The sequence below is a fragment of the Halichoerus grypus genome, chromosome 5 (assembly GCF_964656455.1).
Source record: "Halichoerus grypus chromosome 5, mHalGry1.hap1.1, whole genome shotgun sequence".
NCBI lineage: Eukaryota > Metazoa > Chordata > Mammalia > Carnivora > Phocidae > Halichoerus > Halichoerus grypus.
Window position 1 is genome coordinate 179,368,667 of NC_135716.1, and position 23,749 is coordinate 179,392,415.

Sequence of the window (23,749 nt, forward strand, 5' to 3'; positions counted from 1 at the left end):
CCATGCATCAACTCTTTTGCTCTCGAAAATATGATCACCATAACTTTTTTGGTTCTACATGAAATAACTGTCAATGACCAGTGATGTTACCATTCATGAAAGATAAAGGGCATGGGAATGAATGGACTCCGGAAAATAGTGGCCATCAATGGAAAAGACATACTCCTTAAGACATGGAGTCCTCAGGATTTAGATCTTTAGTGAATCCAGTGGGTTTCAAGTTACATCTAGACAAAACCTTCCAACTTTGTTGAAGTGAATTACCAAAGGCAGATGAGCTAATCGAAGCTTTAAGGACAGTCTCATTAACCTGTCAATCCAGGATGGTTTCATGTAACCCTGTAAGAAGGGAGGGATGTGGCAAAGAATGACTTTTGGGATCCTTGCATGCATTGGTACAGTTCTTTTTTTTTTTTTAATTTTATTTAAATTCAATTAACATACAGTCTATTATTAGTTTCAGAGGTAGAGTTCAGTGTTTAATCAGTTGTTTATAACACTCACTGCTCATTACATCTCGTGCCCTCCTTCATGCCCATCACTCAGTTACCCCTTCCCCCATCCCCCTCCCCTCCAGCAACCCTCAGTTTGTTTCCTATGGTTAAGTGTCTCTTACGGTTTGTCTCCCTCTCTGATTTTGTCTTGTTTTATTTTTCCCTCCCTTCCCCTATGCTCCTCTGTTTTGTTTCTTAAATTCCACACAAATGTTGGCAAGGATGTGGAGAAAGGGGAACTCTCTTACCCTGCTGATGAGAATGCAAGCTGGTACAACCTCTCTAGAAAACAGTATGGAGGTTCCTCAAAAAGTTAAAAATAGAGCTACCCTATGACCCAGCAATTGCACTAGGTATTTACCCCAAAGATACAAATGTAGTGATCCGGAGGGACACCTGCACCACAATGCTTATAGCAGCAATGTCCACAATAGCCAAACTATGGAAAGAGCCCAGATGTCCATGGACAGAGGAATGGATAAAGAAGATGCGGTACATATGTATACGATGGAATATTACTCAGCCATCAAAAAATGAAATCTTGCCATTTGCAATGAGGTGGATGGAACTAGAGGGCATTATGCTAAGCAAAAGAAGTCAGTCAGGGGCTTCTGGGTGGCTCAGTTGGTTAGGCAACTGCCTTCGGCTCAGGTCATGATCCTGGAGTCCCGGGATCGAGTCCCGTATCGGGCTCCCTGCTCAGCAGGGGGTCTGCTTCTCCCTCTGACCCTCTTCCCTCTGACCCTCTTCCCTCTCATTCTCTCTCTCAAATAAATAAATAAAATCTTTAAAAAAAAAAATCTACTTTAAAAAAAGAAAAGTCAGAGAAAGACAATTATATGGTACAGTTCTATAGGTTAGGCCTTAAAACTCTTGGAGGCATGTAAAGTAGTTTGAAAGAATTAAGGCTGTGGTGTCAAATTACTTAGTTTCAAATCTCAACTCCGCCTCATACTACCCATGTGACTTTGAACATATTACTTAATCTGTGCTTGCTTCCTCCTCTGAAAGTATGGGATAATCGTTATGATCTAGCCCCAAAGGTTGTTTTGAGGATGAGATAATTCACGTAAAGCACACAGCATAGCCTGATATGTGGTATCAGGCTGACGCATATGGAACAAGGCTCAAAAATATTTGTTGTTAAAATGAACTAGGCTAGGTCTTGGTTCTGCCAGGGTACCAGTGCGAGTGGGAGGGTGGGGAGAGTGAAAACAAGTTTCCTGTTAATAGGATATTCTTATTCCTGTTAATAGGATATTCTAAATAAGGGGAACAGCTCACATTTATTGAACACTTACTAAGCCAAATGAATTAAGGGTGGGCCACACCCGATTGTAGGAGAAAGGTCACACCCCACTAAGCTTCCCAGCCTTCACCTGAACTGTCCGAACTGCCTCCCCCAGAACAGAAGCTCTTCCCGGATTCATTTCACAAATGTGTGAGTTCCCAATAGGTGCCTCAGCAAGAGTGTTTCCAGCGGTGTAGACGGGCAGGAACGTCTGACTGGAGGGGTTCGAGAGAGCTCGTGAGCTTGTGGGGCACGTGGAGCCTTCTCCAGTAGTTTGCCTGTAAGGGGCTGGAAGGAGGTGTGCGGTGATGTTTTGTGTCTGTGTGGTTGGCAGCGATGCCAGCATACGTGTAGGCCGTTAGGAATGAACCAGGGGCGAGGAAGAAGATAGACGATGTCAGAGAGAGGGGATCATTGCAGGAGCCCAGATCAAGCGGGTGACGCGGGCACCAGACGAGCTTGGGAGAGGCTGGCCTTAAGTATGAGATTAATTGAGCCCCGCGGGTCCCGCCGTAAATCACAAGGTTATCCAGATGATAAAATGTGAGGTTAAAGAGAGAATGTAAACTTCCCCGTGTCGGGGGTAGGGGGTGGGGGGGGCTCAGGGATAACCAACTCTTACTCGCCACCGGCTCATCCCAGAGCGGACGAACTTTGCACATGCGCAGTGGGCACACGTCGCGTCGGCCTGAGGCACTCTCGCGAGAAGACTCGTGCAGGCCGGGAAAAATGGCGCCTCCCAGCCCCCGAGAGCCCAAGGCCCCGACTGCCACGAGCGCAGCCAAGCCGGACGGGGAGATGGTGCTGCCGGGCTTCCCGGACGCAGACAGCTTCGTGAAGGTGAGTTCGCGGGGCCTCCGTGGACACCGTGAGCCGCCCGCGGTCGGCCGGAAGCGGGCCCGGGCCCTGTCCGCGGCCGCCCACCCGGCCGCGCGCGCGCCGCTGCGGAGCCCGGGGCTGGGGTCCAGGGGCAGCTGCCCGCGCCGGGCACAGTCTCTCACTTCCTCTCCGGGGCGGAGATCGCACGCGGACACTGAGGGACGCCCCGCTTCCCAGGGCCCTCGTTCTCACATTTGAACCTATGCAAATGTGTGGAGTGTGGAGAGCCGTGTCCGCGTCGTGGGAAGGGCTTCCTTGTCACCCTGATGCCCCCAGCCCTCGTGACCTCGTCTCGGCCCAGGCTTGAGCCACCTAATCAACTCTCCGGAGGGCTGTAGGCCACACCAGTCGGCGTCCTCCCCTCCCGCGGCCAAGATGGTCCCCCTTTCCTCGTCTGTGGTGCGGTCCTGCATAATCCCAGACCCTGGGTTTAATGTCACCTGTTACAGCTGCCACCGAGCTGGCCTCCTCTAGGTGCCTTAGAACGTGTATCAGTGCCTCCTCGAAGGAACACGGAGAGGATTATTTGTGTAATGCTTTGTATATGAATAAACAAAACTAGGTTTAAACATCTCATGCATAGCTCTTACAAAACCAGGAAACTAAAATAATTTGTAAGTTAGCACTGTGTACTCCCCCAAACTCCACTGGGTTAGGTGGATCATTAGTAGATGTCATTATTCATTTGTTTGGTTCTGATAGTTCCTGGACCACTAGCCATGGTCCTGAATTGGTGGCATTCATGTTCACCAGCTACCATGTGTCCCACCACGAAGCAAGTTCCCACCTCCTTTCTCTCTCTTCTCCCCCTGGAAAACATTCATTGCACAACTCTCAGTGATGTCATTTGGCCTTCACATAACCCACCATCATTTCTTTATGACAACCACTTCAGATTTTTTCTTATTACCACACAGCAATTAGAGAACTACTTGGCACTGACTGAAACATAAAACACAAGTCCAATTGTGGGCAGTGGCCGTTATAATTTGGTCAGCAAAGGATCTAGGGTATTCTTGTGTTTTAGATGCTTGCCCAAATGAAAACACAAAAATAAATTCTATAGAAAACTCATGGACCTGAATTTAAATAGTAATAATAATAGAACTTATGTGCCTACCAGGCACTACCCAATGTGATTTTATTGGCTCATTTAATCCTCACAACAACTCTATGGGGTGGTCACTTTTATTATGCCTATTTTTCAGAGGAGGAGGCTAAGGTCCAGATAAATAACCTACCTAAGATCGTAGTTAATAGGTAGCAGAGCCAAGATTCAAACCTAGGCCATTTTGAATATTTGTCTTATATGTTATTTGTTCTTTTTCTCCCCACTCTCCCAAGAATGTAAGCTCCAAAACTTGGTTCCATGTTCACTATTGTATCCTCAGAGCCTGGGGTAAAATGAGCACTAAATGAGTATTTGTTGAATGTGTAAAATTCATCATCTAGCACAATGTATTATATGTAGTATATCTTGAGAAAAGTGAGTTGCTGAATGAATGGGGATCCATGTTTAAAACATGCTTGTTTTTCTGGGTTTTGACAGTTTGCTCTTGGGTCAGTGGTGGCAGTCACCAAGGCATCTGGGGGCCTACCACAGTTTGGCGATGAGTATGATTTCTACCGAAGTTTTCCTGGCTTCCAGGCATTTTGTGAAACACAGGGAGACAGATTGCTTCAGTGGTAAGTACTATATATGATTTTCTCATGTTGAGAGAAATAAATATAGAGAAATAGGTAGTTTTTCCTGAAATTAGTTTTTTCTTAACCATATTTTTCTGTGCTATAAAGAGCTATAGGGGCGCCTGGGTGGCTCAGTCGGTTACGCATCTGACTCTTGATTCGGCTCAGGTGATGATCTCAGGGTTGTGAGATTGAGACCTGAGTCGGGCTCCTTGCTCTGCTTCTCTTTCTCTCTCTCTCTGTCTCTCTCAAATAAATAAATAAATCTTTAAAAAAAAAAAAAAAAAAGGAAGAGCTATAAAATATAAAAATGAGACAGTGGGGGTGCCTGGCTGGCTTAGTTGGTAGAGCATGCGACTCTTGATCTTGGGATTGTGAGTTCGAACCCCATGTTAGGTGTAGAGATTACTTAAAAAAATATATAAAAGATTTTGATTAGGGTAATGTTATTTGGTAAATTTTGAGTTTAACTTTTAAAAAATATATTGACTTTTGCACCTATATGTAGACAGTGAATCTTTCTGAATTAATATGGGACTTGAAAGCCTAGATCCAAGATTCTCTCACACAGTTTTCAGAGCCGTGGGTATTACCTTTTTAATAAGTGTATGAGGACACAAACAGTGATTTCGTTTAACTGTTGCATGACAGAGTTAGAGCATGTTTTAGATTTCATGATAAAATAATGAATGCAAAGTATATAATTTACATAGTATGATATCTTTTTTAGAATTTAAAGGAAGCTTTGAGGTAATTTCTTCCAACCCTTCAATTAACAGATGAGGAAAGGGAGTCTTAGTGAGATTTAGGGAATTGCCCAAGACCACACAAATAGCAGTGTTTCTGCTATAAAGGTGCAAGTTTTACTAGTTTGGTCAAAAAGTATTGGAGGGGGTTGGGTTGCACCTGGGTGACTCAGTCAGTTAAGCCTCCGACTCTTGGTTTCAGCTTAGGTCATGATCTCTCGGTCATGAGCTGGAGCCCTGCATCATGCTCCGAGATCAGTGAGGAATCTGCTTCAGATTCTCTCTCTCCCTCCTCCTCTAATCCTCCCCCTGATTTCGTGCATGTGCTCTTTCTCTCTTTCTCTGTGTCTCTCTCTAAAACAAATAAAATCTTAAAAATATATATATATATATTGGGAACAGTCTGAGCCACGCCTTTTAAGCTTTCTCCCAGATTGGGAACAAATGAATAAAAGTATACAAAGTAACCTTGGTTTTCCTGTCCTTCCTAGCATGAGCAGGGTAATGCAGTACCATGGGTGTCGAAGCAACATTAAGGACCGAAGTAAAGTGACTGAGTTGGAGGACAAGTTTGATTTACTAGTTGATACCAATGATGTCATTCTGGAAAGAGTGGTGAGTGTTTCACCTTACTTTTTTTTTGTAGATTTTTTTTTTCTTTTTAATTTGACAGAGCGAGAGAGTACAAGCAGGGGAAGCAGCAGAGGGAGAAGCAGACTCCCCGCTGAGCAGGGAGCCTGACGCAGGGCTCAATGCCAGGACCCCAGGATCATGACCTAAGCTGAAGGCAGATGCTTAACTGACTGAGCCACTCAGGCGCCACCCCATCACCTTACTCTTAAGATAATTAACAAATGGGGGCTCCTGGCCAGCTCTGTCGGAAGAGCAAATGACACTTGTTCTCAGGGTTGTGAGTTCAAGCCCCACATTGGGCATAGAGATTACTTAAAAATAAAATCTTTTTTAAAAAAAAGATAATTAACAAATGAACTTTTTTATTATTAAAATATGAAAAGAAACTCCAGCATCCAAGGAAATGAAAAGTTTAGGACTTCTTGTTCCAACAACATTCCCTTCCTGATAGTTGGCTTCTTTTTCCCAAAGATAACATAGTTGTCTTCAAATATATTATTTCAACCTATCACTGCTCAGTGGAGGTCTATTACAAATCTGTGTTCCAGATTTGCAAATCCTGTTTGTATTGCAAGAGAAGAGGCCTCAGGTACAGCGCCCAACCAAAATTTAGTCTTTTTTTTTTTTTTTTAAACTATTATCTACAATCGGCTAAACAGCCTGACTCGCATGATTGGAAGGAGATGTGCATCATATGATCTAGCTTACTGTCTACTTAGACCTAATTTCACAGCACAGTGTTATTTATAGAAATACATAGAGATCATCCAAAACAAAGCTAACCCTCAACCATGTGACAGTCCTGCAGATGTTTAAATCACGCTCTCCTGTCCCGTGAAGTCATCTCTTCCATAATCTAAATGCCCACAGGTCTTTCAGTAGTTTCTCATATTTTATGATTTCAAGTCCTGCCATGCTACTCTTTGTCACCTAGATTCCCAAACTGATACCGCACATCTGCTTCAATGGGACAGAGATCAGAACGCCCTTCATTCTTAGAGTATCATCCTTCTGTGTTTAATAGCTACAATCTATGGTCTTTTTAATTCTTTTGGTGGGCCACATCACTCTGTTAAATCGTTTTTGAATTTCCAGCCCAACTGAGAGCTGTAAAAGGAATTGATCGAGGGTGGGGAGTGGCCAGTTACCGCCCTGCCTTTGAACAAATAATGCATTAATTACTTGGGATGACTCTCTTGTATATATATGTTCTCACATGTAATTCTCTGAATCTATTTCTTAAGAATTTTAGTTAATTAACTTGTTACCCCTGAAAGGAAATGCTAAACTATTATGTCCTCTGCCCTTAGGGTATTTTACTGGATGAAGCATCAGGTGTGAATAAGAATCAACAGCCTGTCCTCCCAGCAGGATTGCAAGTTCCCAAAACAGTAGTGTCCAGCTGGAACCGTAAGGTGAGGGCTTCTTTGCCGATCGACTAGAGCTTCAAGTGTCAGCTTTATAATAGGGCCTTTGCTGGTTCTGTTCTGCATTTCTGTTCTGATTTATTGGGCACAGAACTGGCCGCTGCCTAACTTGTTCTCACAAACAGGCACAACCTAATTACCTCTTGTCTCCTTTGGCCCCCGCAACCTCACACACACAGGTTCTTAAATGAATGCCTTCAGAAGGCACAAATGGGAATTTACTCTTTTTTTTTTTTTTTTTTTTTGGAATTTACTTCTCTAATTTATCGAGTTGCTGTGTTATAAATTCTTTGTATTTGTTATCATAGGCAGGAGAATATAGCAAAAAAACAAAATCTGAAACTTTCCGGTTGCTTCATGCAAAAAACATCGTCCGGCCTCAGCTTAAATTCCGAGAAAAGATCGACAACTCCAACACTCCATTTCTTCCCAAGATCTTCATCAAGCCCAATGCTCAGAAACCCCTCCCTCAGGGTAAGGCATGCGAACTCTGCCTCAGTAAAGGGGAAAACGTCTCCCTCCCACCTTCCTTTCTTCAAAAGGAGCCACTTACCCGCTCCGTAACTAGACAAGATGTGAATGTGTTCACCTCTTTTGTGATGGTGTTGTTGTCACTGCTTGGGTCTCCAGCACTTTCTAAAGAAAGGAGGGAGCGCCCACAGGATCGTCCGGAGGACCTGGATGTGCCCCCTGCCCTGGCGGATTTCATCCATCAGCAGAGAACCCAGCAGGTGGAGCAGGACATGTAAGTATTTGTCAGAACTTTCTACTCTGAGAACTTTCTACATTCTCCCTCAATTTCACTTTTGTAAGATACATCAATGTGAACAAAAATGTGAGGAATGGGTGATTGCTATCCTTATCCTAATGTGGATCTTTTTGGTAAAACCTCCTGTTTGTGTTCACAGAGGGCCTGCCCAAGTGGCGTCTCAGGTAACCCTCACAGCAGCCCTGAAGGGGAGCAGTTGCTCTCTCCCCCTTTGTCCAGATGTGAAGACAGAACAAGGGATGCTGATGCTGCCTTCCCACACAACCAGTTTTCTTAAAACTGTCCTTTGTCCCTGCCATTCTGCCTTTCTTAGCGGGTGGGGACTCAAACAGTGAGGTAGGGGCCCCCTAATAAATTCATCAAGGAAAAGGCTTAAAATAGACAGATGGACCTTGCATGAAGGAAAAGGGTGGTAAGAACTTGGCTGGTGTTGGTCTTTTTGTCATGTGTAGCCAGAGTCTGCCTGAGCAGCATTCCTTCAGGCCCAGCTCCACACTGAGAGGCCACAGGCCAAGTGCTAAAGAAACAGAGGTGATGAGAGGCCCTGCCCTCAAGGAACTCCCAGACTTAGGATTTTTATGCAAGTAGATGATAGAGGAATAAAAAATACAGCATTTGGCATCTGACCAACTGCAATATTGGCCCGTCCTCCCTCACCCCACAGGTTTGTTTTCCAGACCACAAGGAATTGCACATTGTATGTTTTTGTATCCTCCACAATGGCAGCCATGCAGTGTTTTGAAATAAGAGCTCAAATCCTTATAGATGAGTACATTTTTATGATCACATTGTAAGGGTGAACCAGTTTGACCTGATGTATTGTTTTTTTTTTTCTGATACCCTTTAATTATCATTTAAAGAATGGTAGTTTTTATAGCGAGAAAATATTTTCACAATGGTCTCTTCTCATTTGTTTTTACAAACTGGACTAAAGCAGTTGTTTTTCCTTGAATCACGGAATTCATCAAAAGGATTTTTCTTTTTGTTTCATTTATTCAGGTTTGCACATCCTTATCAGTATGAACTAGATCACTTCACTCCACCAGATTCAGTCCTTCAAAAGCCACAACCCCAGGTTAGCACCCAAACTTAATTTATGGATGAATCAAATCAGTGCAATTTTGGCTTTCCTTAAATATCCTTAAAGGTTGCAACTTCGGGTCATTTCTTGAACTCCTAATTCATTTTGTGCTTTAGTAAAGGATGATTCATAATATTCCTCTCTCTTTCTACCTGTGCTTTTGTGCCCCAGTTATATAGGCCGGTAGGGGAGACCCCCTGCCATTTTGTGTCCTCCCTGGATGAGCTGGTGGAGCTCAATGAAAAGCTCTTGACTTGTCAAGAATTCGCGGTAGACTTAGAGGTAAGTTGTGAATGACGTGGAGTGAAATTTTACATCTTCTAGGAGTTCACTCCCTACCTGAGGAGTACAAAATTAAGCCTAACAGATCTGGGGTTTTTTGGCAAAAACTGATCTATTGTATAACTTTGTTTTTATAGCTGCCCTCCCAAAATCAAGAAAGGAAAGCCTGGTGTGATCATTTTTCCCTGTTCTCCCCTCTTTCTGGGTTTTAGCACCACTCATACAGGAGCTTCCTGGGGCTGACCTGCCTGATGCAAATCTCCACCCGAACAGAAGACTTCATCGTGGACACGCTGGAGCTTCGAAGTGACATGTACATTCTCAATGAGAGCCTCACAGACCCTGCCATCGTTAAGGTCAGCCAGCCTCTTGTAGCTCTTGCATGTAAGCCTAGGATTTAAGTGCTGTTCACTTTACTGTTTCATCATTTCAACATAGACCTGGTGAAGTTGAGAGAAATAATTGTAATTTCCTACATTCCGGCCGCACACGCTAAACTGCTTTTGTTTCTAAGCCCCAATTAGAACAGCTTAAGCTGTAGCTTGTTACCACCCGGAGAAATGTTCCATCATGTTAATGACGACTGGGGCGAGGCCGTGCCATCAGGATCCTTTGCACTTAATGACTATCCTTGAAGCTAGTAGAGCTGCTTGCTTAGAATCACTGGCTGGGAGCTGTTTCAGACTTTAAGAGTGTGCATTTAGGAGTGTGGAAGGCCGTTGGTCCAAATTAAAAGAAGCTTTTAAAACTGAACCCATCTCAATCTTCCTTCTGGCTTCTTTTTTTTTTTTTTTAAGATTTTATTTGTTCATTTGAGACACAGAGATAGCATGAGCAGGGGGAGAAGCAGAGGCAGAGGGAGAAGCAGGCTCCCCGCTTAGCCAGGAGCCCGATGTGGGGCTCGATCCCAGGACCCTGGGATCATGACCTGAACTGAAGGCAGACGCTTAACCATCTGAGCCACCCAGGTGCCCCTTCCTTCTGGCTTCTAATTCCAATGTTGTACTAACCCAGAGGCCGAGTTTATTTCAGAGCGCAAGTGGCCTTGTACGCATTGTGCTGCATGACTCTGCTTTTGTTTTCAGGTCTTCCACGGTGCTGACTCGGACATCGAATGGCTACAGAAAGACTTCGGCTTGTACGTAGTGAACATGTTTGATACCCATCAGGCAGCACGCCTCCTTAACCTGGGCCGGCACTCCCTGGACCACCTCCTGAAACTCTACTGCAGTGTGGACTCGAACAAGCAGTATCAGCTGGCCGACTGGAGAATACGGTTTGTGCTCGACAAGGACGTGTGGATGGCAGCAGGAAGCGGGGTGCTCCTGAGCCTCTCAGCCACACACAGCCATGTGCGGGCTGTGACGGTAGTGGAACCTTGGCTTGACTGGCCTTGGTGTCTCCTCCCGCTGGTGGCAGCAGCAGAAGCACAACCAGAAGTTTTAGGGTGACCACGTGGAGTGTGTGTGTTAGGCTCTCACACTTCACGGAGAGCGTAGTTGGAAGAGGCGTGCCGTGTCAGGATCTGTGTCCCTGCCTGTGTGTCGTTTGAAGCTCGGATCTCCCTAGTAATGAGGGGCGTGTGTGTGTGTCAGGTGATCTCCCAGAGGTTCGAGAGGCTTCTGAGGTACATAAGTGATTGCGTCTTACCATGCATGTGTACTGTAGCCTGAGAGCGTGGTGGGGTCCTGCCACACTTTCTGGAGTCTGGGCTCCGCTCCATCACTGTCAGGTGGCCGGCTTCCTCCCTGAGGTAGCAGCTGTTGTCTGAAGAACCACTCCAGTGGCTCCAGAAGCTTTCCTCCAGTTCTGCAGGGCAGAATTTCTAAAGAGAATCTGATAAAGCCCGAATAGAAGATGAAAATTGACAAAGTCTAAAAGCCACTCCTTGTCATTCAGCTGTTGTCATGTGCCAGGCACTGAGCTAAGAGCTTCTGGGGTGTTGTGCTGGGTGGTCCCCACAGCAGCTTGTGAGGTGCCGCCTTTCATTTCACAGGTGAGGAAAGTGAGCTTAAGAGACTTGTCCCAGGACAGGTGTGCGGAGCTAAGGCTCAAACTCAGGATGGAAGGGCCTCTCTTTTCAACCGCACTTTGACCCTGCTGCCCTTTCTCCCCAGCTGTGAAAACAATGGCTTGTCATGTTGAGACGGAGGGACTATGGATGTAACTACAGTATTGGCCGTGATACCAAAGGGATCCAGAGTCTTCGCACGCAGAGCTGATAGACGACATTGCTGCTCCTAGGGCTGAGTGGCGAAATAATTTCTTCCCTTGCAATTCTAGACCTCTGCCCGAGGAAATGCTCAGCTACGCCCGGGATGACACCCATTACCTGCTTTACATTTATGATAAAATGAGGCTGGAGCTGTGGGAGCGAGGCAGCGAGCATCCCACGCAGCTGCGGGTGGTGTGGCAACGCAGCAGGGACATCTGCCTCAAGGTACGGCCGCTCTCTGCCTGGGTCCTGGTGCTTCGCTTTGTTCCTTACACTTCGGAAAAGAGCCAAATGTTCTGAGGAGCCCAGGGCGCCATTCTGATCCCCACTGATCTTGAATGTTCTGTCATATTTTGCAGAAATTCGTCAAGCCCATCTTCACAGACGAGTCCTACCTTGAACTGTACAGGAAGCAGAAAAAGCATCTCAACACACAGCAGCTGACAGCCTTTCAGCTGCTGTTCGCCTGGAGGGATAAAACAGCTCGTAGGGAAGATGAAAGTTATGGGTAAGCGATTAGACATCCTTTCAATATCTGCTTTCGAGACCGAGCAACTCGGGTAACGAGGAAATGATGGCCTTTTTTCTTTTCACCATGAAAGTTGGTTATGTTTTCCCCCAAGTTGTAGCCTTTAACGGGGCTGGCTGGCTGAATGTAATGTGATCGCACTGTGTGTTTTGTTCCAGATACGTACTGCCAAACCACATGATGCTGAAGATAGCTGAAGAACTGCCCAAGTGAGTCTGAGAACTGATAACGATGTCCTGCCTTTCTCAGTAGAGAAATTTTATCCTTCAGAATCAGCTTCTCTGATAGTTATTGCCTCAAGGCTGTTGACGCAGAGACTGTGCTCTAAGGAAATTCACAAGCCCAGGGAATTCAGACTGTCTGCCCCTGGGCCGCCCCGTAGGGACTTAACTTTCTGGGCTGCAGTCATTTCAGTGGTTATGCCTCAGATGAGATCCAGTGTAAGGCCGAGCCTCCAGCATCCACTTGGAAGGGAGGAAAGTGTGTCAGAGTCTCGTAGCTGTAATTTGTTCCAAACCAAGGCACCTGATGATTTTGAACGCTTTCTGATGTTAATTGAAGAATAAGCAAAGAATCAAATTTCATCATGTTCCTTTGAGCCTGTTGCAGTACTGTGGCTCAGCAGAGCTGTGGGGCTCCCCCCCAGCTCTCCCGGTGAGCCAGAGGCGAGTGCAGAAAAGGCGCCTGCTCAGAGGTTGGTGCCACAAAGAACACGCGGAGGTGCAGTCGGCCCAGCCTGCCCTGCTGGGAATGTGTTTCCCAGGTCTTCACCTTAGCCGTAGCTCTCTGTTCTCGTCTGCAAGCCTCGGTGGGGAGGGCTGTGTCCCTAAATGATGAGTTGTGTTCTTTCTTGTCTTCAGGGAACCTCAGGGCATCATAGCTTGCTGTAACCCTGTACCACCCCTTGTACGGCAGCAGATCAATGAGATGCATCTTTTAATCCAGCAGGCTCGGGAGATGCCCCTCCTCAAGGTGAGAAGCTTTGCTGCTAAAGGTTCCAGCTCAGCAGACCCGTCTGTCTGCTGGCACCTGTGGTCTCCTCCATACACGATCTGGTCTCCATTCTAAAAGCCCCAAGAAAATAATAGGGGTTAGGAAAGCCAGTAGACAGGTCTTTTTTTTTTTTTTTTTTTAAGATTTTATTTATCTGACAGACAGCCAGAGAGGGAACACAAGCAGGGGGAGGGGGAGAGGGAGAAGCAGGCTTCTCGCCAAGCAGGGAGCCCGATAGGGGACTCAATCCCAGGACCCTGGGATCATGACCTGAGCCGAAGGCAGACGCTTAACAACTGAGCCACCCAGGCGCCCCTTTTTTAAGATTTTATTTATTTATTTATTAGAGAGAATGAGCAGGGGAGGGGCAGAGGGAGAGGGAGAAGGAGAAGCAGACCCCCCACTGAGCAGGGAGCCCAACTCGGGACTCAGTCCCAGGACCCTGAGATCATGACCTGAGCTGAAGGCAGACGCTTAACCCACTGAGCCATCCAGGTGCCCCAACATGTCTTCTTTATGATTATCAAAAGCTAAAACTCTTTTTTTTTTTTTTAAGATTTCATTTATTTATTTATTTATTTATATTAGTGCATGCATGGGTACACGCCATCAGGGGAGAGGGGCAGAGGGAGAGGGAAAAAGAATCTCAAGCAAACTCTGCGCTGAGCATGGAGTCCAACATGGGGCTCGATCTCAAGATCCTGAGATCATGACCTGAGCTGAAATCAAGAGTCAGTTGCTTAACTAACTGAGCCACCCAATTCAATTTGAATTTCAATTTCAATTTGGGGAGACAGTTTTTGTTTTGCCTCAGTAGTAATATCGGTATATGGTAAATTATATTTGCAATTTTTTGAAAGATTATGGATCCAGAAAGATACAAAATCAGTTCCTTTAGGTCGATAAAGAAGAGACTGAGGATAAACACATTTTCAGTCTTCATGTTAAAATTTCTTTAAAAAGAATCTTTTGGGGCGCCTGGGTGGCTCAGTTGGTTAAGCGACTGCCTTCAGCTCAGGTCATGATCCTGGAGTCCCAGGATCAAGTCCGGCATTGGGCTCCCTGCTCTGTGGGGTGTCTGCTTCTCCCTCTGACCTTCCCCCCACCCATGCTCTCTCTCTCTCTCTCTCTCTCTCTCTCAAATAAATAAATAAAGTCTTTGAAAAAAAAAATCTTTTGTTAGCTCTACAGTTTGGCCAAGTAGAAAGAGAAACCCTGGTTTCTAGAGGACAATCTCTTTCAAGCTCTTAGAAATCTTCTGCATTGTGCCTTGTCACGATAAAGGGTTTCATTCTTTCATTCAACAAGTAATTATTGAGCACTGTGTGATTATAGTGCTAGGCACTGTAAGGGATGAAGGACAAAAGAACATCTCTGGGCTCTTGTAAAACATCTAGTGAAGGGACCCAGTCTGTGCTGAGGGAAACATGTGCGGTCACCGAGTTTAGGCACCTTTCCTCAGACGCTCTTTATTTTTCCTCCTCAGTCTGAAGTTGCAACCGGCGTGAAGAAGAGCGGCCCGCTGCCGGGTCCTGAGGTAGAGTACTGTATCTGACGTCTCTTTTCTGGGGGAGGGCACCAGTCAGAGCCGGTGCAGAAGACACCTCCCTGTCAGAGGCAGCCCCCAGCAGTGCGGCAGAAAGCTGCCGCATGCTTGCAAATCCTTCCTGAGGCCTGTTGATTTCTTTCTGCTGCAGAGATTGGAGAATGTGCTTTTTGGACCCCATGACTGCTCCCACGCCTCTTCAGAGGGCTACCCTGTCATCCCAAACAACGGTAATGTAAAGGTCTCTGGAACGTTCTGGAAACTGCCTTGCGCACTCTCCACGAGGCTTTGACCTGACTGACTTCCATCCCCTTAGGGCCTGTGCCAGCGCAGAAACAGGCACTCCTGTTCCCCAACCAAAGAGAAGAAGAAGCCCTGCCAGATACCAGATGCCTTATTGCCACTGCCGTCATCACGCTGTTTAACGTGAGTGCTAGGACACGCTGGGCGGGTGGTGCATAGACCCGTAAGGAGTTACTGGGTTTATCAAACAGGCTGTCTGCCTGGAGTGCTGCCTCGACTTTTGAGACTAATGCCAGGAGTAAAACCCAGCAGCCGTGGGGACAGGCATGGAGACAGATCCGCGAGGCAGTCCGTGAGAGGTGGGTGGAGGATCCTCTCGGGAGGTGTGAAGACAGCCCCAAGGAAGAGTTGACATCTGGACACTCACTAGTGCCTAGCAGGGAGGACGGTGTGCGCCACGGTGATTCAGAAGCAGGACCTTCCCCGCTCCATCTGCAGGGGAGGCGCAGCCCATCCTGACTCCCAGAAGTGGCGGGCTGAGTGCTCAGCTCAACCGTAGGGACTGGGTATCCCTCTGCAATACGCACCAGCACCATCTGCGTGTGCTCGGGCTGGAAGAGAGGAGGCTTTGAAAAGCATTCCTCTACACTGTGGCTGATTAGGGCAAGTGACGAGCGAGATAGGAAAGCACTAGTACATGGGTAGAAATTTGTTTCACATCCCAAAGTGGGGCTGAGTCATGGTAGGCAGTGACTCTGTCCAGTCCGGGACCACGTGTGGGCAATGGGGACCCAGCTGTATTCCTGGACTATGCATTGAGATGTGACAGAGCTTATCCCGGTCTGTCGTACCCAGCAGGTGTCTCGTTTCTGCCAGGGCTTGAACTACAGGCTCTGTGCAAAAGCAGGACCAGGGTGCAGTTGTTGGTCAAGATGGGTAGGCGCTGAAATGGCCAGCATGAAAGGAAAATACACAGAGAAAACTCTGGGTAGTGCAAACAACAGATGTGGTAAAGGAAAAATCATAATTTCTGGAAAGAAAGAGAAGCAGGCATACGATCCGTTTGGATAAAGACGCATCTCCAGCTTAGCAGGTGTCACATGGGAAACAGCTGGGTAGGCCAGAGCTTCCAGGATCACGGGTCCCAGCCAGTCCATCACGCCAGAGTGCGGGCCCAAAGCCAGGAAGGCGCAGTACCGCCTGCAAAATGTACTTCCTGAGAGTTAACCTTTTTTTTTTTTTTTAAAGATTTTATTTGACGGAGAGAGACAGAGAGGGAACACAAACGAGGGTGGGAGGGAGAAGCAGGCTTCCTGCGGAGCAGGGAGCCCGATGTGGGGCTCGATCCCAGGACGCTGGGACCGTGACCCGAGCCGAAGGCAGACGATTAACTGACTGAGCCACCCAGGTGCCCTGAGTTAACGTTCTTTTTCACATCATCACAGAAATTTAGACTGGGTCTTGCTTCAGTAATTTGTGAGCAGAGAAGTCTGGGAGCTTAATTGAGCTATCACGGTGAACAGGCAGCTAAAAATAGGAGCATGAACTTTGGGCCACGTGAGCCTGGAAGCGCCGTGCTCCGTCTAACAGAGGCGGTGGTGTCCCCATGCTCTGTGTGGCAGGACTGTCACCACGGAGGAAGCAGAAGGATAGCACACATTCTGAACCCAGTTGGAAGCAGCACCTTGTCGCTTAGTTGTACTGATTGCCCGCAACAGTTTATAATTCTTAATTTGTAAGTGTCTGGTTACAACCTCACATTCTAGAGCGAGACAGACCTGGGAGTTCGTCCTCATTCTGCCCCTGTTCACTGTCAGGCTCTGGAAGACTTAACCCCTCTGTGCCTCAGTTTCCTCATCTGTAAGATGGTGAGAATAATACCATGTACCTCGTAAGTTGTAAGGACACAGTGAGAATTCATTGGTTCAATAAATGTGTGTTATAGCGCCCTCCTGTGCTATATCACAGACTGTGACAGCGCCTCGTACATGTGAGAGACCTAAAAGCTGGTATTCTTACTACTTTTTTTTTTTTTTTAAGATTTTATTTATTTATGTGTCAGAGAGAGAGAGTGAGAACGCGAGCAGGGGGAGCGGCCGGCAGAGGGAAAAGCAGGCTCTCTGCTGAGCAGGGAGCCCGATGCGGGGCTCGATCCCAGGACTCTGGGATCATGAGCTGAGCCAAAGGCAGACGCTTAACGACTGAACCACCCAGGATTATTCCGTTGCTTGCATCGTAATGCCACAGAATGATTATGGGATAAGTTGCTCACTTTCTGTCCCTGCAGGAACCTAGTGCCGAAGAAAGTAGAAAGAGCCCATTAACAGTTGCGCAGAAGAAAGCCCAGAACATAATGGAGTCCTTCGAAAATCCATTTAAGATGGTAAGTAGGCATTGTGTGTGTTCAGGGCTGACAGAATAGGCAGAGCTTTCTGCAGCTTGTAGGGGCCTCTTGCCCAGAAAAGCAGCCAACAGTCTTTGGAGAGAGGGAGTCTCTGAACCCAGCATGTGTCCACTGTCCCTGGTGTCTGGGTGGAGACGGAGTTGGGGTCTTCTCAGGTGAAACCAGCAAGGACACCTCACTCAAGTGCCAGTGAGCTGTGGCCAGGTGGATGCTCTGAGTTAGGCCTCCCACAATGAACCCCACCAGAAAACCCCCATGCAGGTCCTGAGCACATTTAAACAACCGTTTCCTTCCATCCCTCCAGTTCCTGCCTTCACTCGAACACCACGCTCACATTTCTCAGGCAGCAAAGTTTGATCCATCGTCAAAAATCTACGAAGTAAGTGAGGGCGCCTGGGTGGCTCAGATGGTTAAGCGTCTGCCTTCGGCTCAGGTCATGATCTCAGGGTCCTGGGATCGAGCCCCACATCAGGCTCCCTGCTTGGCGGGGAGCCTGCTTCTCCCTCTCCCTCTACTGTTCTCCCTGCTTGTGCTCTCTCGCTCTCTCTGTCAGATAAATAAATAAAATCTTTAAAAAAAAAAAAAAATCGAAGTAAGTGGATTTGTCACCCTTTTCAAGAGTGACTTTCTAAGAGAAGGGGGCTTCTTAATTATCTGAACGAGGTTTTTGTCTTAAGCCCATCTTGAGCCCCCTGAAAATGAATACAAAAAATGCTTTATATATAAATATATATAAGCATTATTTCTAGAGAGAGGGGCCAGAACTTTATTCTGATTTTCAGAAGCCTTTGCAAACCTTTTAAGAAACAGGTCTTTGGTTTTTGTGTTTGGTTTTTACTTGAAGTTTAGTTTGTACATAGTAAAGTGCCCAGGTGTAGGTGTTCAGCTTGATGCATTTTTATATGTGAATATTACTTTAAGGCTCTCACAGGTGACAGCTTAAATTTTAAAACATTCTGTCTTCTATTGTTTGGTTTGTTTTTAACAGCATTATGGATAAGAATAAGGAAACACCTTCCCTGGAGCCCCATGAGATGTTCCTGGGAGCCACCGTGTTAATTGTTAAAAGCCTTCTTCCTTCCTGTAGGAAGGACCTGCTGTGATCAGACGGGGGCCTGGCTCCCTCTGCCCACCCTCTCTTTCATTAGGCAGCAAAGGTCAGGCCAGAAAGCCTGATGGGCCTCCGCCCTGTCGCTAGTGGTTAGCCTGCTGTCTTTAGAAATGGGGAGTCAGGGGGACTTTTGGGGCTTCTTTCCTTCCTCCCCCACGGGTTGTGGCCCATTCAACCACACATCCCTTACCGTGCTTCTAATACCAGCGAGACCTGTTCTAACGCCACGAGCAGATGTGGTATCGTACAACAGCAGACCCAACTCGAGAAGTCCTGCCTTGAAGCCCAGCTTCACCATTTGCTAACCGTGTCCCCCCAGACAAATTATTTAGCTTCTCTGAGCCTGTTTCCCATCTCAAAGTGGGGGTGATGAGGATGCCTTTGTCCCGGGATTATGGAAGGGATTGAGTGAGATGGCGGACAGGAAGGCATCCGGCCCCGTGCCTGGAATCCAGTTGCACTTTGTCCTTCTTGATGAGTATTTTATAAATAAAGCCAGCGAGAGATTTTATTTTTTGTGTCATCAGATTTGGAATTCATGACTAAGAAATGTGTGTAGTGACTAGGTTATTAGTATGGCCGGCATCCCCTCATTAAAAAAGTAAAGCGTTCCTAGGTGGCTGAGTTTTGGAGTGTTTTTGTTTTATTTGTTTTCATTGTAGATCAGCAACCGCTGGAAGCTGGCAAGCCAGGTCCAGGTGCACAAGGAATCTAAAGAAACTGCCAAGGGGAAGGCAGCGGAGCAAACAGGTAGCCCTCACTTCCTTGTAACTCAGCCTGTCGGGGTGTCTATCAAAGAACAGGCCTCGTGTATCCTGTTGTTTGTTCAACAAAGTGTCAGTACGGCTGAGAACAAAGCACAGCCCCTGCCCTGTGGAGTGTGCCTTTTCCCGGGGGGTAGCGGACAGTGTACCCATAAATGTACGTTCTTTCCGATGGCAGGGAGACGGGTAGGAAGTGCTGGGGTGAGGGGTGGGGTGGCTACTTCTCTACGGTGTTTAGAGAAGGCAGTCGGATAAATGTGACATTGAGCAAAGACTGGCTGCTTCTAGGGGAAGAGTGGTCCCATGCTGGTGGCCCAGCGAGTCCAAGGCCCCAGGCAGTTGCTCACTGGGCGTGTGCAGAGAGTGGCCAGGAAGCCAGTGTGGCTGATGGGGAGAACAGGACCGTTGTATAAGGATGTGGCTTGTCCTCCGAGCAGGCCGGGAAGCTGTGGAGGGTCTGAGCAGAGCAGTGGCCTGCACTGACCAGAAAAGCTCACTCCGAGACTGTGGAGAGTCCAGCAAAGAGGGCAGGGGTGGGAGGCCAGGTGAGGGGCTGTTGGCTTGACCAGCATGGTAGCAGAGGTGGTGAGAAGTGGCCCGAAGCCGATGTGTACCCCATGGTGACCCGACAGCACTTGATGATGAGTTGTGTGTGTGGCACATAAGAGGAAGAAGGGGGCCGTGGGTGCCAGAAGGGCTGGTCCTGAGCGACTAGAAAGGCAGGGTGGCCAGCAACAGAGTGAGAGTGCACGAGGAGCCAGTTGGGGAAGTGGCTTTGTTCTGGTCCTTGACGTGTTTTGATTGCGGCCCCTCTGAGACCTCAGAGAGGCGTCACGTAGGCTGGCGGGTGTCCGGCTTGGGTTCTCAGGGGAGGGGCAGGTGGGCTTTCAGACAAGAGTGTAGGAAGAGCATCTGCGCCTGAGCTGCAAGGCGGCCATCCTTGAGGGGCGGGGGGCCAGCGCAGGAGACTGGGGGGCAGGGAGGGTGCCCCGGCTGTGGCAGCCACCGCAGTCGATGCAGCCAGATGCGGAGGGAGGCTTGGCTGCTGGAGACAGCAGCTCCACGGACCGTGCTCTCTTGCAGCTGCTCGGGACCAGGCCAAGGAAGAGTACAAAGCGACAGCAGAACAGGCCGTGTCTGTCCGACAGCAGGCTGCCGTACGTGCTGGCCCTTCTGCTTTCCCTTTTGAGAAATGAGCTGCCCCTGGTCACGGTCAGGATTTTCCCCGAATAGCAGGAGGGCTTGTCCTGTGCTTCAAAGTAAATGCTTCTACGTCTTTCTAGTTCATTTTGCTTGTCAAATAGTGCCTGCATTTCCCCTCAAAAACGTTTATATTGTAATTTCTCTTACATGATTTTTTGGGATGAATTTATGGTGAACAGACCGTACCCCTGAGTCTAGTGGTAGACAAGGTACTAAAGCTTATGCATATCCAAGCCTGTTGTGCCTTTCGTAAATGACCTGATGTCCCTCTCCACCGAGGAACGTGTCCCACCCGGTGCTAGCCCCGCCCAGGCTCACAGCCACCCGCACTTCTCTCCCTGTCCCCGAGCCCGTAGATGCCAGCACAGCAGGCCTAGAGGCTCGCGGGCCTGGCTGTCGCATCCACTCCCGTGCGTTCTTCCCACGGTGTGTTCACCTTACAGCTGGAAAGTGCCACCAAGAAAAGGGAGCGAACCACAAGTGACCCAAGGACCACAGAGCAGAAACAAGAAAAGAAGCGACTCAAAACTTCCAAGAAGCCAAAAGACCCAGATCCGCCAGAAAAGGATTTCACCCCTTATGACTACAGCAAGTCGGATTTCAAGGCTTTTGCTGGTGAGGCCAGGACTGGTGCCCTTTAAGGAATGTCTGGGCCTGTTAGGAGGGAGGAAGCCGTAGAGGAAAGAAAGCATGACCTGGGCACCGATGAAGCCCGAGAAAGACCCGGCTCTCACCCAAGCACTCTGAGAGCCATGCAGGGGAACCGCAGTGCGGGGACGGAAGGCACCGTTCCACCCCCACCCTCCTGGGCTGCAGTTACCTCGCCATGGCCTCGCTGGTCGTAGCGCAAGATGGCGTCCATTCTAATAGCGGCTCCATCTTTCCTCACAGTAGCTCGTGCCCAGAAACACATTTTCTCAGACAGACACACAAACACGGCAAGGAGTTTACGAAGAAACCTGACGCCCGGGGGCTGCTCTCTGGCCCCTTAGCCGGTGAGAGTCCATCTGCCTCGGAGGGGCTGCAGGCGGCCCTCCTGACGGTAGGGCAGCCTCCTTGGCAACACAACCCTTTGAGAGAGGGAAGGTAGGGCAGGATCGTCACCCCAGGGCCCAAGTGACTGCCAGTGGCACCTCCTGACGGGCACACAGAGACCAGACTGGATGTCCTTGGTGTAAGAGGAGCTAATGCTGTAGCCACCTGCCCCTGAGCTGAGAATAGATCTGTGAGAAATGAGCCTGGTGTTCGGGCTGCCCTTCCCTACTGGGAACACACCACGTGAACTGTTGTCAGCCTAAGTCCCTTCTCCTGCAGGGGGCGGCAGGGGAGCTGACAGCCCACCCTTTCTGAGCATCGTGCGCCAGCCCCGCGGTCAGCCCGTTGGGTATATAAACTCACGGACACGCTCACTGGCATCTCTCTTCTCTCACCTTCCAGGAGACAGCAAACCGAAACCTTCTTCCCAATTTGATCCAAATAAGCAGACCCAGCCCGGCAAGGTAAGAAATATACTTGATGTGGAAAATTAATGGGATCGTATATGTCAACTAGGCTTTGATTCCAAATTCAAAAAACAAAATACAAGATACCATTAAAAAGAAAAATCTTCTTGAAAATTCTCTCCTGCTCGTGGTGCTTTTTTTTCCCCTCTTCCTTTGCTGGGAAGACGGCCTGGCTAGGAACCCTCTTCCTCTGCACATCCTTTCCCTCACCTCATTTCTCCCCAAGTACAGACAATACCTACCAGCTATTCCAGCAATAAAAATGAACTTTTAAAGAGGTTGTGAAGGCTGGCGTGTGGTTTGAAGGGGTGTTTGCTGTTCACTGCCATGGGAATTACAGCTACAGGCCACAAACACTCCCTCGGGCGCCCGCACAAGCCTGCATCTGCCCCTGTGGGCGTTGCTGCCAGGCGGGGCCAAACGTGACCGCAAGTTTGGCATGCGGAGGCTGAGGCCTGTGCGGAGCCCTCCTGTTCCTTTGGGAGCTCGTCCGGACGGCCTCGCCTTCAGAAGCACCCAGAAAGGTCCATTTGCAAGAAAACCAGTCACACTGGTGGCACTGGAGTCTTGGACGGGCCAGCTGGGCTCCTGTGTTGTTTCCTGTGTGTGTCCTGTGGTCAGGTTGTCCCTCGGCTGAAATGGCTTTTTATCTTTTCAGAAATGCATTGCACCCAAAAAACTGAAACAGTCGGTGGGAAACAAAAGTATGTCCTTTCCAACCGGAAAGTCAGACAGGTATGTGGGGGAGGCTGGCGTACGGGCTCACAGGGCCCAGCTGGAAAGCCTCAGAGAGGCTCTCTTGCCCAGATCCCTCTCTGTCGGTCGGGCAGCTGAGATAGGAGGAGGGGAGGGCCTTGCCAAGTGCCATCCACCTGACGGTCCCTGCGTCCCAGGACTCAGATTCCTGTCCCTCACCGCCTGTTAACCAACCATACAGCTTCCCGGGGTCACCTCCGAGCAAATAGACTTGAAGTTTTCCCAGATCTTCCCATTTCTGAGGAGTGAGGGAGAAAAAAATCAGGAAGTAAATGTGGGTCCTCATTTAAGAATATTTTCATTAAAAACATGAAACCCTCATCCCCAGGGCAGAGCCTGAAACCAGAGGATTCACCCCTAGGGTGTGGCCTGATGAGGAGGGAATCTGCCTTTAGATCTTGATGAACACAGCCACCCTCGTGGGGCCCCAGAGCGCTTCCCCAGTCCCCTCTTGTCTGCCAGAGTGTGAGGGACATGCTGCTGCCAAGCTCAGTTCTCCAGGAGCCCTGGACGAACCATGCCTCCCCAGTTGTGCGTTATTGAGGTCTGCAGCATTTTGTAAACCGGCTGAGAGCAAACCTCCAGCCCAACTGGGAGAAGCAACTTTTCTGTTTTCACACTGTCTCTCTCTGCAGGGGTTTCAGGCACAGCTGGCCAAAGAGATAGTGGTGGAAGAGACCCTTGGAATTCCCCGGTGGACTGGAAGCACCAAATGGTGGTGCAGGTTTTGTACAGACTCATTTTTAAACCATTAAAAATAATTCTTATTGGAAGAAAGCGGATTCCTGACTTTTCCTTTGCTGCCACCTCAGTTCCGGCGGGAGAAGACATACCCCACCCCCACCCCCGTTCGGATCCCCAGCTTCGGCTGTCTGTGGGTAAGTGCACCCTGGAGGACGCTGCGATTTCTGGAGAAATCCACAGTCACCCCTGAGGGGGAATGCAGGAAAGCCTCCTGTGACTCAGAAGAGGGCGGCCTCCACGAGGCAGGGAGCACTGACTCTGCATTTTCCGGGGGGTCTGTGGGCCATGTTACCTCCTTCCCGTGCCCTCAGGTCATGTCAGTGAAGCTGCAGGGTACAGACGCCCTCAGGGAGGTGGCTGGTGCAGCTTCGGAGCCACTGCGGCCTGGAGGCCGGGTTCCCTCCCTCTTCCTGTCTCGCTCCCTTTTGTTTCTTTTTAACGTTTTCCCCAA

General features: G+C 48.4%; 1 protein-coding gene across 1 annotated transcript; it reads left to right on the top strand.

Moving 5' to 3' along the window:
* The first annotated feature begins 2,467 nt into the window (after window positions 1–2,467).
* Window positions 2,468–23,331, top strand: EXOSC10 (exosome component 10). Its single transcript, XM_078073795.1, has 25 exons — window positions 2,468–2,625; window positions 4,214–4,350; window positions 5,588–5,711; window positions 7,040–7,144; window positions 7,465–7,630; window positions 7,787–7,901; window positions 8,925–9,000; window positions 9,178–9,288; window positions 9,501–9,644; window positions 10,374–10,564; window positions 11,572–11,728; window positions 11,863–12,011; window positions 12,191–12,241; window positions 12,893–13,004; window positions 14,512–14,562; window positions 14,723–14,801; window positions 14,888–14,997; window positions 17,102–17,197; window positions 17,523–17,597; window positions 18,992–19,079; window positions 20,177–20,250; window positions 20,740–20,911; window positions 21,734–21,795; window positions 22,457–22,533; window positions 23,190–23,331. Exons 1-25 carry the CDS (start codon window positions 2,515–2,517, stop codon window positions 23,218–23,220), a joined length of 2,664 nt encoding a protein of 887 aa, XP_077929921.1. The 5' UTR covers window positions 2,468–2,514; the 3' UTR covers window positions 23,221–23,331.
* Window positions 23,332–23,749: the final 418 nt, after the last annotated feature.